Source organism: Lissotriton helveticus, chromosome 1_1 (genome assembly GCF_964261635.1).
Source record: "Lissotriton helveticus chromosome 1_1, aLisHel1.1, whole genome shotgun sequence".
Lineage (NCBI taxonomy): Eukaryota > Metazoa > Chordata > Amphibia > Caudata > Salamandridae > Lissotriton > Lissotriton helveticus.
The window spans coordinates 1,698,377,152-1,698,397,166 of record NC_136057.1 but is presented as its reverse complement, the minus strand read 5'-3'; the positions used below and the strand labels follow the sequence as shown (position 1 = coordinate 1,698,397,166).

Here is a 20,015-nt window from a genome sequence, read left to right as displayed (position 1 = left end):
CGAGAAAGAGGGCTGTGCATTGTCTGTGTTGACTCAGTTGTTCGGAGGTAGACAGCGTCCATGTGCCTACTTTTCATCGACCTTGGATCTGGTAGCAAAAGCATTGCCGAGTTGTTTAAGAGCAACAGCGGCAGCAGCTGTCTCTATTCAACAGTCTGCTGGTCTAGTAATGAATAATACACTAATTGTGATGGTCCCACATGCAGTAGACACATTATTTAATAGAACCAAGACACAGCACTTAACTAGTGCTCGACTGTCCAGTTACGAATTGACATTACTAGTGAGTCATGTGCACATAAAGAGGTGCAGCACCTTAAACCTAGCTACGTTGTTGCCCATTGCAGAGGAATCAGATGTTTCAGAACAGCACGATTGTTTTCTTAGAACAGAGGAAGAGACGAAAGGGAGAATAGATTTATTCGACACTCCTCTTGCTGAATGTGATGGTACATTATGGGTGGATGGTTCATGCTTCAAGCCCCCGAGTGGTGACACGACTGCAGCATATGCCGTTACGACTTTGCATACAGTTGTTGAAGCTGCACGTGTGCCGCATAATTCAACTCAGGCAGCAGAATTAATTGCACTAACGAGAGCATGTGTGTTGTCTAAAGGGATGAAAGTGACTATCTACACTGATAGTCAGTATGCATTTGGAGTGGCTCACAGTTTTGGGCGATTGTGGAAAGAACGTGGATTCCTGACTTCGCATGGAGCTAAGATTCAGCATGGTCAGTTGGTGAGTGAGCTTCTTGAATCACTGACCTTGCCCCTGCAAATGGCGATTGTGAAATGTAGTGCTCACAAGAAGGTGACTGATGATGTAGGTCGTGGAAATGCATTTGCTGATGAGATCGCGAAAGAAACGGCAAAGAATGTAATGAGCCGAATGTATGTTGCAGGCCCTGCAAGATGGACTGGTGACGTTGGAATGTGTGAAGACACGATAGAGAGTGTGAAGTCCATCCAAGCTGAGGCCACAGAGAAAGAGTTGAGTACGTGGAGAGAAAGTACGAGTAGAATGGATGCAAATGGTTGCTGGATTGAATCATCAGAGCGTCAGAGATGGTTGTTACCCAATGCATATGTCTTGCAGTGGTTACAATGGCTCATGGAATGGCTCATATCAGCGTGAAAGGGATTTGCGAATTATTGGAGCCAGTATGGAAGAATTCAGGGATTCCCAAGTGTGCAGAGAATGTTGTCAAGAATTGCATGGTATGTTTGAAACACAATCCTGGTAGGGGAACCCCAACTCCAGCTGGTCATTTTGCACCTCCTACGTACCCATTCGAGGTTTTGCAGCTAGATTTCATTCACATGGAGAGGTGCAACAACTTAAAATACGTACTCGTTGTTGTCTGTGCCTTCTCAAGATGGGTAGAAGCCTATCCCCTAAAAGACAATACTGCCTTGTCCACAGCAAAAGCCCTTGTGAAAGAGTACTTCCCCAGGTTTGGAATGCCTAGAATGGTCTGGTCTGATAACGGGAGTGAATTTGTGGGTCGTGTGATGAAGAGAGTGTGTGAAGGGCTAGGTATCCGGCAGAAGTTCCACGCTGCAAATCACCCCCAATCAGCTGGATTAGTAGAATGTTACAATGGCACTCTAAAACTTAAACTGGCCAAAATCCAAGCGAGCACAGGTCTTAAATGGCCTGACGCCCTACCCTTAGCACTCCTGTCCACTAGAATGACTGTACATTCACGAGTGAAACTTAGTCCATATGAAATAGTTTTTGGCCGGCCAGCCAACATATGGGGAGTGCCTAGACCCACCAAGTTCAGCGAGCTTGACCACCCTATTTTTCTTAATTATCTGTATGAATTGACGGCTAAATTGCGTGTTTTGCATCAACAGGTCCACAACACCCTGCCTCCGGTCTCTGAGACTCCGGGTCACGCCATTGACCCCGGTTCCTGGATACTTGTCCGCAACTTCCAAAGAACGAAGAACGACCAGCCCAGGTGGACCGGGCCTCATCTCGTCCTTCTTTCTACAAGGTCAGCCGTCCGGGTGGAGGGGAAGGCCAACTGGGTCCACGGGATCCATTGTAAGAAAATCCCTTTCCCTCTGCCCTATGACCAGTGGGTCCAGAAGGGTGTCGCTGACCCAGAATCTGATACCGTGTCACGTACCGTCCCTTTTCATGACTTGCACGTAAAGAGAACTGACTCTGAACAAGAAAATGAGAACATTTTCCACAAGGTTGTGACACCATCCAAGCTATTGAACACTACAGAGCCTGACCTTTTGTTCCAGGACCAGACAATACCTGGAAAGGAGCGATACAATTTGAGACCGAGAAAAACGAACTAATAAAACAATCTCTTTTGCAATTTGAGACTAAGATCCATAGACTAATAAAGAGATATTTATTTTCCCCCAAGTACTATTTTTGAAAGTGCAGCTCTCTCATCTAGGAAACTTGCTTATTTTTGTTTTTCGAACCGCCATCCGGGTTCCGCTGCTAGGGCCGCGGTTGATTAAAGTCTTTGGGGTGCAGCTGACGACGTTAGGTCGGTAGTTCTGGTTGGTCCAAGGGAGTTGCCCTAGACTGACAGAAGCATCCCTTAGCAGAGGCAACCTCCCACCGCGGGCAGCACTTTAGAGAGGATGGAGTTTCCCGATGTGGAGAGACCTGCCAAACAGATGACCTTAAAGCGCAGACTGTGTAACGTGATGACAGAGAAAAGCTTTATAATGTTGTGTATTTCCATGCTATTCAGTGTAATGATATTTTTGATAAGTTATGTCCTATTTTCTTTTCGCGTAACATTTGCACCAACTGCATCACCCATACCTCCTCCCACTGTTTCCTCTCATTCTTTCCACCCTTTGCCTGACCACGAATCAAATAGGAGATTGGAGTTCATTAATAACTCCTTTGTTCAGTTGTTACACCAACACCAACTTGTAATGAACACAACTAACTGTTGGGTGTGCGGTCTTATGCCTCACACAACGGATAAAGGTATCCCTTATTTGGTCCTGCCATTTAGTCACAATGGTTCTGTATGGGCATATAGGACAATGTTCATATATGCACACGAAATCTACCCCCTGCGTTCTGTAACAGACAATCCTAGAAAGAGTGCTCTAGTCAAGGGTATAGTAGACATGATTAAGGAAGGTATTTCTTATGAGACTATCCCTAGAGATAAGACACTATTATACATAGGATGGAACATGACTGGATATGGAGCTACTCTGAGTGAGAAACAGCAAGCTAAGAGATCGTCCCCGATTTGGATTGTACCCCATCAGGGTCATCTTTGTCTGCAAGGTAATGGCACGAATCCCAGGGCTCTGTACTGAAACGTATGTTTTTGGATCTCAGACTTCCCCAGCGTTTTTAGCAGCTAAGGGTACTTATTTCATCTGCCACGATAGAGCCTATACATGGTTGCCCCCTGACTTTTCGGGCTCATGTTTTGTTTCCTTTCTGTTGCCTCCCACCTACACAGCAGCGGCAGACTACCACAGGACAAGGATAGTTAGAGGTGTTTTGAGTGAAGAAGACACTGCAGGTCAAGAATTTGGAGACTTTGCAAAGGGTTTTCTGCCGTTCTGGGGATCCATGGCTAAAAGCAGGAACATTAGGCAATTGACAAGGGTAGTTGAGTCCACCGTGATTGAAACTACTGGTGCCCTTAGTAACTTGACTGCTGAGCTCCAGTCGGATCGACTTATGACCCTTCAGAACAGGGTCGCTTTAGATGTCATACTTACAGACCGAGGTGGGGAATGCAGATTAATCCAATCGAGTTGCTGCATTTTCATCCCTGATAACGCTCCAACAGTATACCAGGCCATCTCCAAACTACATAAGATTTCCGAGTCTATTCATGTGGATAAAGGAGATTGGTCGTTAATGGGATGGTTCTGGGAACTGATATCTGCCTGGGGATGGAAAATTCTAATGGTCATTGGGATGGTCTTGGCCATTCTTTTCCTGTTCTGTCTGTGCATACAGTGTGCTCCTGCAATATGTGGCCTCTGTGTTACATCATGTGTAAGGAAGCCTGTATCGAGAGATGAACTGAGTACTAGAATGATGTTACAGCAACATCTCAATGACTTTAAGAATATAGATCTGGACTCAGATTAACATGAGGATAGATTAATTGCCTATGTAAGGGCAAAAGGAGGGTTTGGGGTTCTGAAGATTCTGGATTCCTATAAATCGTTCTGGACTCGAGAATTAAAACTTCGTCGAAACATGACGAATTTGGTATCAAAAGACCGAGAATGACGAGCACACCATGTACATATATTTCCAGGGTATTCGAGTGACGATTTCTCCTCGAAATCGTCATTTTCGTTCAGAACCCTTGGCTTCCATTTTATATATATTGCAGCCATCTTGTGTGTTGCCCTTTACATAGGCCTTAATCCAGCCAAATTCATTTCAGCAAGGACACGTACTCCTTAATCGACTTTCCTATGACCTGTGCAAGTCAGAACCATTGCCCCAGGCCGAACTCGTTAGGTCAGTTCCCCTCCCAGTGGCCGAACAAGATAGCATCAGGGCTCAGCAGGAGCAGGCTCTGGGAGCCCGGGCGATTTCTCGAGGTGGTGGTAGCTCCATGTGTGTTGCTTCGGAGTCTGGCAGATTGCGAGGGGATCCTCCTCTGCCTGCACTGACCCCAGCTGGACTAACACGCTGAAATTAATTTTAAAACTACAAATTTTAATTGTGATGAAATTTTAAAACATTACTGTACCTGTGGCTATTTACTTTGTGTGCATTCTCCTACCAGCCCCGTTCCACCGCGGCTCTCGTGCCGTTTGATGTAGAGGGCAGGGTAGGGCGCCATATTGGCTGAGGGCCGGATCCCGCCGCTAACAGAGTTAGCGCTCTAGCGTGGGGAGGGGCTTTGTGCATAAATAGATTGTATCTCTGGGAGCCCGGGCGATTTCTCGAGGTGGTGGCAGCTCCTTGTGTGTTGCTTCGGAGTCTGGCAGATTGCGAGGGGATCCTCCTCTGCCTGCACTGACCCCAGCTGGACTAACACGCTGAAATTTATTTTAAAACTACAAATTTTAATTGTGATGAAATTTTAAAACATTACTGTACCTGTGGCTATTTACTTTGTGTGCATTCTCCTACCAGCCCCGTTCTACCGCGGCTCTCGTGCCGTTTGATGTGGAGGGCAGGGTAGGGCGCCATATTGGCTGAGGGCCGGATCCCGCCGCTAACAGAGTTAGCGCTCTAGCGTGGGGAGGGGCTTTGTGCATAAATGGTGATGGCTGCTCGGGCGCGCAGCGGACGCGCGCAGCGGGCGCGCCGTCAGCGCGCCGAAGCCGCGCCAAAGGGGTGCCAGTCTGCGCCAGTCCGCGCTGGGACTGCGCTGTGCGCCAGATCCCCTGGCCGTTATAGAACCCATCAAACGCCGAAGGTAATCACTTATCCTAGAACACAGCTTTTGAGCATAGGAAACACCTTACACGACAGGACCTGTACTCATTTTGATTTGTGCTCACTGTATAATCTACCTTATAATGTCTGCTCAAACTGTGCATATACGATGGTATCACCTTATTTTCAACATCCTTCCTTTCTATCTTCTGGAAACAATAACGAAAAACTCATAAACTGCGTACTCATAAATGCATGCTCGCTCATAAAACATAGAAATGAGGTTGCAGAATTAATAATCAGTCAAAACATTGACGTTTTGTTTATAACTGAGACCTGGGCAGATCTCGCATCCGGACCGGATTTTAATGTCGCCACGCCAGATGGCTACCATGTAATAAGAGTAGACAGATCCTCAGGAAAAAGAGGGGGGGTCTAGCTATCATACACCGAGCTAAGCTAGCCATCAAAACTGAACCTCTTGACTATAATTTTGTGGAAGCCCTCGCCTTCACTATTACTCTTTCCCCTATACAAACTTTTAAGGGAACTCTGCTTTACCGACCACCTACCTTACGTGCATCCTTTCTGAAATCTCTCAATCACCTATTAGAACCAGTAGCTGCTAATCAGGACTACACAATGCTGGGAGATTTTAATTTCCATTTAGAAAACCTCAATGATAAAGACTCGCACACTTTGATTTCTGACTTCTCAGCCGCTGGCTTAGAACAGCAGGTCACTTCAGCCACCCATCAAGCAGGACACACCTTGGATGGTTTATTCACCAACAATACCCACATCACGCACCCTACAGTGTTTCCGCTGATATGGACAGATCATTCAGCCGTTAAATTTACAATTTTAGTTAGGAATCATAAGAACCCTTCTACTAGAACACACCCGCAGATTCTATGTCGTAATTGGAAAAACATTGACCCCATTGCTTTATACAATATTTTGGAATCTTCGGTACCCGAAGATATATCTGATGTTCATGAAGCATTCCGATAATTATGAACATTGGCTAAACAAGGCATTTGACCACTTAGCACCCAACAAAAAAATGCAGCCAAATCGTATCAAACCTTCTGCGGCTTGGTTTTCGGAGTCATTAAGGCTCGAAAGACAACGCTGCAGAAACTTGGAGAGGCGTTGGCGTAGGAATTATGACAACAACGATGGAGATATATACAAAAAAGCGTTGTTGAGCTACAGAAAGCTGATTGTTGCAGAAAAACGTACTTTTTATAGCACACAAATAGAACGAGCTCATAATTCAAGCAAACAGCTATATCAAGTGGTAAAAAAGCTAGCTAATCCTCCTGTTCCCCCCCCAATAGAACCATCCCAAATATTCTGCAACAAAGTAGCGGACTTCTTTCAGGCTAAGGTTAGGGATATTTTTGACAACTTCACAAGAATAACGATTACTGACTCTGCCATTCCGGAGATTGCTCTCATGTCACCAAAACCAAGCTTTGAGGTCTTCTCTCCACTATCCCAACCATCTATGGAAGAGCTGATGAACACTGTCAAATCAGGATCACCACTGGATCCATGTCCTCCACTTATCCTTAAATCAGTACCCAGCCTAATAGCCCCAGTACTTACCAACATCTGTAACACCATGTTCCAGACAGGTGACTATCCCCCAATCTGGAAAAAGGCAATTGTAAAACCTCTTTTAAAAAAACCTACATTAAATCCTTTAGAGCCCAAAAATTACCGCCCTATTGCCTCACTCCCTTATCCTTCAAAAATAATTGAAAAGGCAATGAACCAACAGTTGTCGAATTACATCGATCAGAACGATCTACTTGACAACACACAGTTTGGTTTCAGGAAGGGCCATGGGACCGAGACTGCTCTGATAAAAGCAGCAGAGGAGGTTAGGATAATCATGGACAGGGGTGGTGCAGCGATCCTGATACTTTTGGATCTCTCTGCGGCTTTCGACACGGTCGATCACACCATCTTGATCGACCGTGTCGCCGCCATTGGCATCCAGGGTAGGGCCAGAGCAACTCTGGCATCCTTCCTAGCCGAGAGGGTGCAGTCCGTGAAGATGGGGTGCTACTGTTCTCCTGACTTTACCCTGCCTAGTGGAGTTCCTCAGGGCTCCTCGCTAAGTCCGACACTTTTTAATATCTATGTGTCGGACTTGGCGAGGGTAATTAAGTCATTCGGTGTAGGTTTAACATCATATGCCGATGACACACAACTGGTCCTGGAGATACACAAAAATGGAGAAGCAGTGGCAGCGAACTTCCAGGAGGGTATGAAGGCCATCAGTGTCTGGATGAATCAGAATTGCTTAAAGCTAAATTCTGACAAGACGGAGGTGATGGTATTTGGTGAACTGACCCCGTCTTGGTCCCCAGTCTGGTGGCCTTCGGAACTGGGAATTCCCCCACTTCCAGTAGCTAAAGTGAGAAACTTGGGTGTGCTTTTTGATAATAAGCTAACCTTTTTCAGCCATGCCAATGCAGTGGTCTCAGCCTCCTTCTTCACCTTAAGAATGGTAAAGAAATTGCTTCCATTTCTTCCCCCAACTGCAGGTAAGACCCTAATGTCCACCCTGGTACTATCTAAGGTGGACTATTGCAATGGCCTACTGCTTAACGCACAGGAGCAAGTTTTGAGCAAGTTACAGCTTGTTCAAAACGCGGCTGCAAGGATTCTTACGGGTACGTCGAAGTACTCATCCATTTCCCCCATCATTCGTGAGCTCCATTGGTTACCGATAAGAAGCCGGATAAAGTTTAAGGCCATGTGTATTATTCACAAGGCCTTGAACAACAATGGACCAGAATTTTTCAAAAATGCAATTAAAGTATATAATCCTAGTCGAACATTACGTTCATCTTCAGCCCAACAGCTCCAAATTCCATGTACAAAAAAGGTAACATGGGGAGATAAACGTTTTGTAGTGGCTGCCTCAAAATTATGGAATCAGGTCCCTTCCCATATTAAATTCAACTCCTCACTACTATCATTCCGAAAGCATCTCAAGACCTGGCTTTTCAATCAGTAAGCTGTCATTAGAATCCTCTGAAATCTGCGAACTCTAGCGCCGAGACACCGAAAGGTATTTGCGCGCTTTAGAAATTTTATAAATAAATAAAATAAATAAAACCATTTCAGCACGCACACCTGCCGTATCTTGCTCCCATCTGTCTCTACTCTTTTTTGCTTCACTTACTTTATGGTGGGGAGGTGCCTGTTTTATTGGGGGTCCACCGATATCTGATGAAATGTTGGGCCTTGCCGGGTGATTTGTTATGGGCAGCACGACGTGAAATATGTACATGTCATCATGACTCCGCTTTTTCTTTGTATTGGAAATATGTTAACGATTTACTTTACAACCAAGAATGTTTTGCCTGAAGGTTAAAATTGTGTATAAGAAGAGAAGCCTGACTTTGTAAATTCGAGCAGTCTCCTGAGAACATACTTCCCCGTGTGTTGTACTTCTAGGACACTTGTTACCCTTGGTTGCAGCCAATAAATCGATCTTTGACTTCACCTAGAAGACTCTGAGTTTCTGTGGTCTGGATCAGGAAGAACCCTCCGAGGTCTCTGGGTGTACCCTGACACCGCTGGGTTACCGGTGTCTGTGCCGGTTCTGAAAAACCCGGTACCTCAAATACATCAGCCGGGGTGTTTCGTCCTAAAAGGACATCATCAGGGCCTTTCAAATCACTGGCTCTACAATCTTGTTCTTTGAATTTACAATCTTTTAGCGCCTATTATTCATGTAATTTTACAGTATTTCCAATGGAGTATGGTGTTCCCTCGTTCGACATGGCCCGATAAATCCTGCCGACCGAATTATAATAATAGAGAAGAAGATTGTGACTGCTTTTGTTATATGGATTTTGAACTGTGATCATTGAAAAAAAGGAAAAAAAGAAAAAAGAAAGAATCTTCTTGTTCAACATACTGCCTAAGGACTTATTATTGGAAGACTCCCAAAAATTTTGGATGGATGAAATTTTTGGGGAAATTGTTTGGCGCACCTCTGATTTGCATTTATTGTCTTAATTATACATTTTTATTTATTTGTAGTGATAATTAATTTATTGTTAATTAAATATTAATTGGAAATTAATTGTTAATAATTGATTAATTTATAATAATATTAATGGTGTTAATTTATTTTAGGAGTGGGTTGTGAGTTAATAGGGAAATAGGGAATAAAGTAATTTAATTATAATAAAGTTATTAATACATTTTATTTATTGGTATTGATAATTAATTTATTGTTAATTACTTATTATTTGGTAATTATTTATTATTGATGTATTAAGTGATCATTATATTAATTTTGTTAATTTATTTTAAGAACGGGTTGTCGTTTTTTTGGGGGAATAGTGTGGTTAGTAATTTAATTTTAAAAAAGTATTTATTATTTTTAAATTATTGTTATATATCAATATTTTATTGTTAATTAATTATTAGTTGGTTATTTAATTAAAAACAAAATTGATATGCATGTTAAATGCAACCCTCTGCTATCCAACGCATGCCCTACTGTTGCACTCTCTGGAGTTGGAATAGTTATTTTTACCCCTGCGCTATTCAACACTTTCCCTACTGTTGCACTCTCTTGAGTTGGAATAGTAATTTTTACCCCTACGCTATCGCTATCCAACACTTTCCCTACTGTTGCACTCTCTGGAGTGGGAATAGTAATTTTTACCGCTACGCTATCCAACCCTTTCCCCACTGTTGCACTCTCTGAAGTGGGAATAGTAATTTTTAACCCTACGCTATCCAACACTTTCGCTACTGTTGCACTCACCGGAGTTGGAATAGTAATTTTTACCCCTATGCTATCCAACACTTTCCCTACTGTTGCACTCTCTGGAGTGGGAAAAGTAATTTTTACCCCTACGCTATCCAACACTGTCCATACTTTTGCACTTTCTGGAGTGGGAATAGTAATTAATACCCCTACAATATCCAACAATTTCCCTACTTTTGCACTCTTTGGAGTGATAATAGTCATTTTTACCTCTATGCTATCCAACACTTTCCCTACTTTTGCACTCTCCGGATTGGTATTAGTAATTTTTACCCCTACACTATCCAACACTTTCCCTACTGTTGCACTCTCTGGATTGGGAATAGGAATTTTTACCCCTACGCTATCCAACACTTTCCCTACTTTTGCACACTCTGGAGTGGGAATAGTAATTTTTACCCCTACGCTATCCAATATTTACTGTTTTAGTTAATGTAGTGTATAATTTATTTTTTAAATAATTTTTTAATTCGTCATATATATTTTTTATATTTTTATTTATATTAATATTGTATGTCTATACATGCATTTATAATGTGTACAATGTTTTTTTAACAATTTATAAGTTATTACAATATTTAGTTATAAATATTAAGTATATATATTATATTTTATATATATGTTTAATTTATTTTAACATTATATGTATGTTATAATTGTAAACATGTTTAAATATTTGTAATTGTTTCTTTTAATTATATGTATTATTTACTTTATTTTACTTTTTTTTTAACATTTAAAAAAAAACGATATTTTTAACAACGATATTTTTTCTCTCGCTATTTTTGTACTTACCATAATGTAGATATGACTTCGATATTGTGGACATCAATATTTCACCTTCGATATTTTTGACGTTGATATTTCTGCAGTCGATATTCTGTCAGTGATTCGTGAGGGAGATTGATAGCGAGACCCGGAGCTACAATGATACCCTTCTCTGGAGTTTGAGAGTGGCAGAAAGGGGCTGATTCCCTCTTCAATGTCTCTGATTCTTTTTGGACTTACCCGAACACTTCGACCGAATCTATGATCTGCCATGGGAACAACTTCAAGAGCAGGTACAGGACCTGCCTTTCAACGTCAACATGTGGCGTTTTAGAATTGAATGCTTACACAACTTATATCTTACTCATTTTCTCTTCACATTCAAGCAGAGGTATAGCCAGAAAACGCATTAAAAGCAAAACTCTGGTCCTGATGCATGACATAAAAAACTCTCCATTTAGGCGGCATGGAAATAATGCACTGTTCCATCTATGATATTCCACCCCCCTCAAATGTGCTTTAGCACCTCATTGGGAGTATGAAGTTCTGTATAAATACAACTACAATACAACACATACTTGAAACCTACATCACTGGGAGGCCATAATAATGGTAATACACAGCAGGGCAAATCTCTGTTGGCATAACCTATCCCTACCTTTTATAAATGTACAGAATGTATTTACACCCTGATTCAAAGTTATGCTTTAAATTCCGATACATACACAAATGATTGTTTGCACACAAATCGGACATCTGAGTTATGCCTCAATTGCCACACTGCAACTTTCTCTTGACAGATTTCACCAGAAAAGTATGAGGAAATCTATCAAAATAAAATGCTAAGATATAAATACAAAGCACACAGTAATTGGTGTGGTGAACACCGTTTCCAAATGTTAGGCTTCATTCCGAGGTGGGGAACTGAGCAAAAGTTTATTGTTTTACCCATTCAATACCCCTTAACTGCGTAGTGTTAATTACTGTGTGCATCAATTATCACCCAAATTCTCCAAGTGAGTGTGTGTTGATTTACTGTGTGTGTGTGTGGGGGGGGGGGGGGTAGTTGTGGAGTGACGGGACCCATCTACTCTATCCATCTACCTGCAGTCACTAGCTATATCAATCACATCAAATATTTTATTAATTGATTTGGACCTCTAATGAGGTCAACAATAACATTTTAAAACAGACATTAGTAAATGTTCTTAGTGCTAATACAATGGAAAAATGATTTAAGAGATGTATATACATTGTTAAAAACAGATTCATTTGGCTATATAGATAATCAAGATCAGGCATAGGAACTGATGATTAAAAAAACTGCCAGACTCGCAAGATACAAATACAAAACAAAGACGGCCTGACACGCAGAGAGCTTTCGCTCTGCATTTGAGGGGCATTCTACATGTTCCATTCCTGTATCCTCCATGCCTTGGCAGGGAAAATGAATAGTGCTGCTCTCGATAGGGTGGGGCAACCATCACTGTGACTCAGCAGCCCCTTTGCATATGTGATCCCACTGCGTACTCTGCAGGTCAAACCAGTTTAACTTCTACTCTAGACACATTCTGATCAAATAGGATTTGTGTTGCGCCTGCAGCAGTAGTTTACTCAATGTCATCTCAAGCCCCAGCAGATCTGACACATATTTCATGGCAGGTACGCAACAGAACTTTGACAGAACAAACAATGCACCCACCTCCAGGCAGTTTATTTGTTGCAGGAGTTCCTCTTTGTTGCTGCAATGCTGAGAGGCTCTCCGCAGCTCGTCCACCATGCTGGCGAGAATGGTCATGGCCATTGATAGGCAGAAGGCATCCGAGACATCCAGGAACATCCTAGCACACAAGAAAGTAGTGGAGATAAACAGCTGCGTACAAGCAATCCGGTGACAACTCCACTCCTAGTCAAGTTTGCTCAATCCTGGTACATTGCGGACCTTATAAGTTTCAACCGGCTCGCTCCCTCCCCACATCAATGGTCTCAGCTACATCATTGGTCAATGCACACATGCACTTCAATAGAATCTCACTTATTCCAAAATCACTGGCATTATATAGTTCACTTTAACTGCAGTTACTCCTGAGATCTCTTGACTGGAGTCTCACTCTTGAGGTATGTCACTGGACAGAATTAGTAATAATAATAATAGTCTTTATTGCGCAATTAATAAAAATCTTTGCAATTACTCTTTTAACCGCATGCGTGCGGCGGCTTTTTTCGCGCAGTGCGGCTTTTTAAAAAAAGCAGCGTTACATGACGAGCTGAGCTCGTCATGAGCATGCGAGCGGCGCAACTCATGACGAGCTCAGCTCGTCATGAGCATGGAAGGGGTTAAGAAAACAAAGAAACAAGAAGGCGATACCTAATCAAAGAGTTTTACAAAGCAGATAAAAGCGATAGAAAAGTTAAAAAAGAAATCATGTAAACTAGTACAGTACTGTGCATTTGTATAAAAAGCCTTTCACAGTTTGCTGTTTCTTTAGTTATCAAAAAAAAAAAAAGAATTGTCTTAAAGTACCGGAGCAGATCTCGATAGATCTAATACAGTACTGTGTATTTTTTTTATAAAAAGCCTTTCACAGTTTGCTGTGTCTTTAGTTATCAAAAGAAGAATTGTCTTAAGGTACCAGAGCAGATCTCGATAAATCAAGTTCAGTCACTAGCCACTGGGTTTAGGGTTGTGTTAACTATTTTCATGAAGCGCACTAGTCTACAGCCTAGTTGGATGTCTTCTCCCTGGAAGCTAATCAGCAGAGCTTGACGACGAGTTCGCACACAACTTTGGTTCCAGAGCTGTGTTAATTGGCTCCTTCTGGCTCTATCTAAAGCCTTGCAGCTACATAACAAGTGCAGAACATCGTCCTTTGGGTTATCACAGAGCCTACACTTAGGTTGGACTCCAGGCGTTTCCACGGGGGGAGATGTTCTTTTGATGGGATTACCCCCATCCTCAACCGCATAAAGTCTTCCTTCGCCTTCCTTGAGAAGCCGGTGCTGAGGTATGTCTGTGGTAAGGCGCTGGTGTAGCCTTGAATCACGAACCACCCATGGGACCTCCTGGTTAGTGCTGCTTTGTCTTCTTCCAAGGAGATTATTTTCACAGATTTGTTGACAAGGAGCTTAACCCCTTCGATGCTCATGACGGAACGGTTCCGTCATGAGCGTCGGTTGGCATGTGCTCATGACGGAACCGTTCCGTCATGAGCCGGTAGGCTCATTAGAACCTTTAGCACAGCGCGAAAATTCGCACCGCGCTGAGGGCGTTAAAGCATTTGTGTGAACAACTCGAGTCCCAAAGGTCTTTTAGCGCAAGGGAGTTCATAGCTTCTTGGAGGAAGACCATTGCAGGGGAGTCTTTGTTTGTTTCTAGCTCTTTCCAAAGATGGGCATTCAGAGAGCCTATTTCAGCGTTCCTTACTTTATGCCAGCATTTTGCGTATGCACCCCTTTCGTGCAATTTGCTGCTTCTGTAAGCCGCACTCCAGCCTTAACTGTGCTGGAGAGGTGTGTGGAGGGAGCGTGAAAAGTATTCGCAGTGTTTTGCTTACCACGTTATCTAAGGTGACCTCATCTCTCCCTCTCATGCATTCACTGCCGTATGTTATCGAAGGCAGCAGTTTTGCATGAAGTATGTCCAGCAAGGGGATTAAATTTGGGCCCGCTATTTTGTTTTTAATGCTTTTTAATGCAATGGCAAGAGAAATCCCTCTGTTCTTTATTGATGTTTCTTGTCGCTGGAATGAGCCTTTTGAGTCAAAAATTATCCCCAGATATTTGTATTCTTTAACTGTTTCCACTTTATGGTCATGAAGAGACCATTGAAATACTTGCTTTTTTGATTTTTGGTTTAATACCAACACCTTTGATTTTTCTGCATTTATGCTTAGCCCGTTCTTTTCGGAAAATGTACTTGTTGTGTTAATAAGATGTTGCAGGCCTATTGGAGTTTGGCTGATTAGTATCAAATCATCCGCATATAGTAAATTGGACAGCGTAAAACCCCCTAACTTTGGGGCGTGATGGTTACAGTTATCCAGATCTTTGGAAAGATCAGACATGAAAAGGTTGAATAGGGTCGGTGCGAGGACGCACCCCTGTTTCAACCCTTTTGTAGTCGGTATTTCTTTTGATAGACAGTTGCCGGCCCCCAATTTTATTTGGATCCAGGTATCTATATGCAGTAAAATCAATAGATTCAGTAATTTGGGATCAACCTCCCACTTTGAAAGCTTTGCCCACAGTTTTCCTCTATCAATGCTGTCAAATGCGGCTGAGAAATCGATGTAGCACACATATAATGGTTTTTTGAGTTTGATTGTAGCATCTATCAGCAGGGAGAGGGCTAGAATGTTTGTCGTGGCCCCTACGTTTTTTTGAAATCCAGTCTGATTAATAGGGATTAATTTTTTGCTTTACGCCCAAACAATTAGTTCTTCTAAGAGAAGCCCCGAAAAATATTTGGCATCTATATCTATAAGGGCTATGAGCCTGTAGTTCTTAGCCTCGCTCTTGTTGCCTTTTTTGTAGATTGGTGCAATTATTGAACCCTTCCAGGAGGACGGAAATTGCTCAGCCTTCCAGATTTCTACAAAGAGCCAGAGCAATTGTTCGGCCCAGTAAGTTGGATCTTGCTTGTAAAGGATGGGAGGGATTCCATTTGGGCCTGGGGCTCCCTCCTTCCGTCCTTTCGCAATTCGACCCTTCAACTGCACAATCGAGCCTGGAAAGTTGGATTCCTCGGCTAGAGGTTTTAGGGCCGTTGGGTTCGCCTGGCCAAACTCTGGACTTCGATGGCCTTTGCCTGACACTTCGTCATTAAAGTGTTTCATCAGATGATTTACGCAAGTGACCCCAGTGATGTGGGAGTTCACTCCAGGGGTGTTTGGATTCTCTATTTTATTAACAGTTTTCAAGAATCTTGCACTGTTATTGTTTTTTGAGTCATGGAGCAGTTTAGCCCAAGTTTTTTCGGTGGATTCCTGCTTGATTCGCCACAGGATTTTGTTCTTATTACACTTTAGTGATCTCAATTAGGTCATTAAGTTGTTGTGACTCCCATCTTTCCGCAGCTCGTGAAGTGTTCTGTTAATAGCAGTTTTTATTACCCTTAAATTGGAAGTTAGAGGAGTCTGAGAATATTTTTTTGGGTTACTAGTCGGCCGGGCAAATATTTTTTGGCTTGTTCGTACGTCGGTTTCTTTAATGAAGTTGGATTTGATATTCATTAGGCCAAAGGTTTTCAGAAAGGACTCCCAGGCGATTATTTTATTGACGTTCAGCGCGGCAACACTTTCCCAGCATGTCATCGCTTCTTTCGCCAATCGTTCAGGGTCACTAATGTTGCACTAATTAGGTAGAAGGAGGTTTGGGAAGGGGTGTTCTTAGCAGCAAACCCTACAGCGAAGCGTGGTGGTGCCTCTGTTATCACTGTGAAATTGTGCCAGGCACTAATGCACTATTGTGGATTTAATGGGAAAGAGCATATCCCTAACTCTCCCAATTCAGCTTCCATCTCTAAGTTAAAGGCCAGATCAAGAAAAGCATTGAATAACCGGTGTCTTACGAAACCATTCCCCAAATTACTGCTGGCAGAAGCATGGGAAAATGATGAGTGAAATCTAATTTCCTGACTAATGGATAGTTTGGTTAATTCTCTACTGTATTTGCGTGCTTGCCCTCGATTGACCAGAAACATTTCATTGCGAAACCTGAAATTCGTACATGGACTGCTAGATTGCAAGACCGCTTTGCGGCTTTATGGTCTATCAGTAGCTGCAGCCATCCCACCACCATCATCCAAGAAAGCTCGAAGTAAATTGTATTGTATTGTATTGTAATTGCATTTATATAGCGCTTACTACCCCTGATGAGGCGTCGAAGCGCTTTTTCGGCGGGTAGCACGCTACTTCGGGACCCATAGCGGATTAGTGTTGAATTAGTATAGTGAAACATGCAAGTACATTTTAAGTGGTGGATAGGTTAGTCAGTTATTTGGATTTGGAATGATAGCAGAAGGATAGAGTAGGACAAAGGTTTGTATTTATTTATCGCTCGCTTGTTGACGCATGCTATTCAGGGAGCCTATAAGGGATTAGTGGTGAATTAATATGGTGAAATATGAGGTAATTTGAGTGGTGGATATTAGTCTGTTACTTGGAGTGGGAAGGATAGCGGATGGATAAAAGGGGAAGAAAGATTTGCATTCATATAGCACTTGTTACCCCTGATGGGTGTTGAAGCGCTTTTCTGGCGAGTAGCACGCCACTCGGGAACCCATAAAGGATTAGTGTTGAAAATTAGTATAGTATAAATATGAAGTAATTTGAGTAGTAGATATGTTATTCAGTTATTTGGGCAGTATATTAGTATAGTTGAATATGGAATATGGAATTTGAGAAGTGAACATGTTAGTCTGTTAATTTTGATTGAAAAAGGATAGTGGAGGGATAAAAGAGTGAAGGATTTTTTTTAAGTCTTAGCAGTAGGAAGAGGCTTTTGGATGAGTAAAAAGGAGTTTTGGAAGGAAGGAGTCAGAGGGGAGAGTTTAGAAACGTTTGTTTTAGGGGATCGGTGTAGTAAAAAGAGGTGTCAGATGATGCAAGGAGGGGTAGAGCAGGAGAGAGTCTAGAAAGGGTTATTTTGGCGATCATAGTAGTGGTATGGGGTTTGGGATAAATGAGAGAGTGGATGTAGAGGATATATTGATAGATCTATAGGATGAGAGCTAGGGTAGTGCATTAGAAGGAGTAGTAGAAAGAAGTTTGAGATGAAGGTTGGGCTAGAAGATATATTGAGCGAAGTATAGGCTGAGAAATAGGCTAGTGCATTGGAAATGCTAAATTAGAAGGAAGTGATAAATATATAGATCCATATGTACATTGAAAGTATATAGATACATAAAGGAGGTAAGTATATTTAGATTAAATATATTGATAGAGGCACAGATTGTATATTTGGTGTGAGTGTGTTGCTCTGTTTGTGGTTGTGGATGTTGTGGGCGGGGTATTGTTAAATGAGAAAAAGGGCAGCATTTCTGACCCTAGTACCGACCAGTCTCGAACAGGCTCAAACAGGCAACTACCCTTGTCCTCTCCGCCCTTAACAGGCTCAAACAGGCAACTACCCTTGTCCTCTCCGCCCTTAACAGGCTCACACAGGCAACTACCCTTGTCCTCTCCGCCCTTCGCCTCGACGCCCGGGCTAAGACGCCTTACGCCTGGCCTTTTGTGTAGCCCTAGTAATCAGGTGACCCCTTCAGCTAATGGGAACCCTAGCCCTAATACTATCCAATCACAACACTAGCCCTAACATCTAGAACCAATAGGAGACCAGGACCTTGCAGCCAATCTTAACCCTAGTCCAAGCACCCAATCAGTTCAAAAACCCTGATCTCTACGTCCAATAAAGTCCTTAGCCCTACCACTAGTCCCAACCCAAGTCCAAGCAGCCAATGGTACAGGTAGCCCTAGTCCCTACTTCCAATAGAAAGCCTAACCCTACTCTTAGTCCCACAACTGGTCCAACAACCAATCACACCAGAAGTCCTAAGTAGCTACTTCCAATTAAAGGTCTAACCCTAGCCCTAGTCCCACTCGGCCGCTTGGGTGGCCCCCGATGATGAAGCATGTCACCACTAGGTGGTGAGGGAGGGGTTTCTAAAAGAAAGAAAAACTTATTTCTGAAAATAAAGACAAAGAAATTTTGTCTGAGCTACATATTACTCCGTACAACTCACTAGGATTTCTATCCTGGGGGGACTCCCTATTTTGTTATTCAAGATTTATACTAAGGGGACTGGGAGTGTTCCTCTTCCGTCTTTTCCCTTACTCTCCCTTTGTTTTTTCTGATTTAAGGCAGCGCACAGCTGTGAGAGCCCCTCCTGGGAGGGCACTAGTTTTAATCAAACATGGGCGAAAACCAAGGCTTATCATATACGAATGAAGAGGTCGAGGCGATTTTAGCTGAGACATCTATTTTTGCAGACTCCAGCATAGCTCAAACCATTTCCCAAACCACAGACTGGGAAAAACTGTCAGAAATGAAAAAAGACAGAATTAGGACAATCTTACACGGCACAATACTATCGGAATACCTGAGTAATAATACTGCTCCGAAGGGTTTGCTAGTCACGAATGCGCCACACATTTTTCTAAATGATCCCACATATAGGAAAGATTGGGCCCAGATCGCGTGGCACTGCACCCGCGACTAGATGGTACTGATTTTTAAGTCTGCAGTAAGACTATCAGAGGCAATTATGGTGCAAATACAACAAACAGAGAGCCACATAAAAACCACAATCACTGGGTTTAAAAAGCGTCTAGATGAGTTAAATAAAGAGATCAATGATTATAAAGAAGGCCTGACCCAAGAAAAAGTACAGAGATTTCAAAAAGATCTAAAACGTTTTTCTTATGTGAAAAGCTACCCCTACTCTGACCTTGATTTTGTGGCACCGCCCAAGGGCGATAAGAACTCAGACGCATCTAGTGACGACTCCTCAGCCAGTAGTGGCTCAAGTACAGGTGGTGGGAGGATGAAACAAAGAGGGAGAGGGAGAACCCAACAACACTGGTCAAATTACAATCCCCCACACATGGCTAATTTCCAGGGTCCTTTTCAAACACCCCACCCTTTCCCAGGTTTTGGCTGGCAACCACCATTCCAGCAACCTTTTTTTCCCCACAACACATACAGGTCGCCTTTTTTAGGGAGAGGCAGGAGGGGAAGGGGAAGGCAAAATACAAACAACCAGGTACACTGGGAGGAACAGGACAGCGTGGGCAACCACACAAGGAGCAAAACCCAAACAGCACAACCAGGGACAAGCAACAGCAGAACATAGACAAGAACCTAGTAACAAATATCTCCTCGCGGGAACTCACAGAAATTGAACTGAAAACGCTTAATAAGGGTTTAGGATTTGTCCCCACAACTAAAGTGGACAAATTTGGCCTACACTGTGAATTGGCCAGTTTTTTCAGAAAGCTAACATTAAAAGCCTTCTTTGAGAAAGACAAAAACAACCAAACAGAAGAGAGACAAACCGATACAGACCTACGAAAT

The 20,015-nt window shown here is 42.7% G+C and overlaps 1 protein-coding gene across 5 annotated transcripts in view; it reads right to left on the bottom strand.

The window, feature by feature from the left end:
• The window catches only part of STAT6 (signal transducer and activator of transcription 6), a 732,055-nt gene that overhangs the window by 349,579 nt on the left and 362,461 nt on the right, over window positions 1–20,015 (bottom strand). For all 5 annotated transcript variants that reach the window (XM_078688994.1, XM_078688995.1, XM_078688998.1 and 2 more), the window contains exon 3: window positions 12,646–12,784. In XM_078688994.1, coding sequence (XP_078545120.1) covers window positions 12,646–12,784 — 139 coding nt within the window. The remainder of the gene's footprint in view (window positions 1–12,645; window positions 12,785–20,015) is intronic.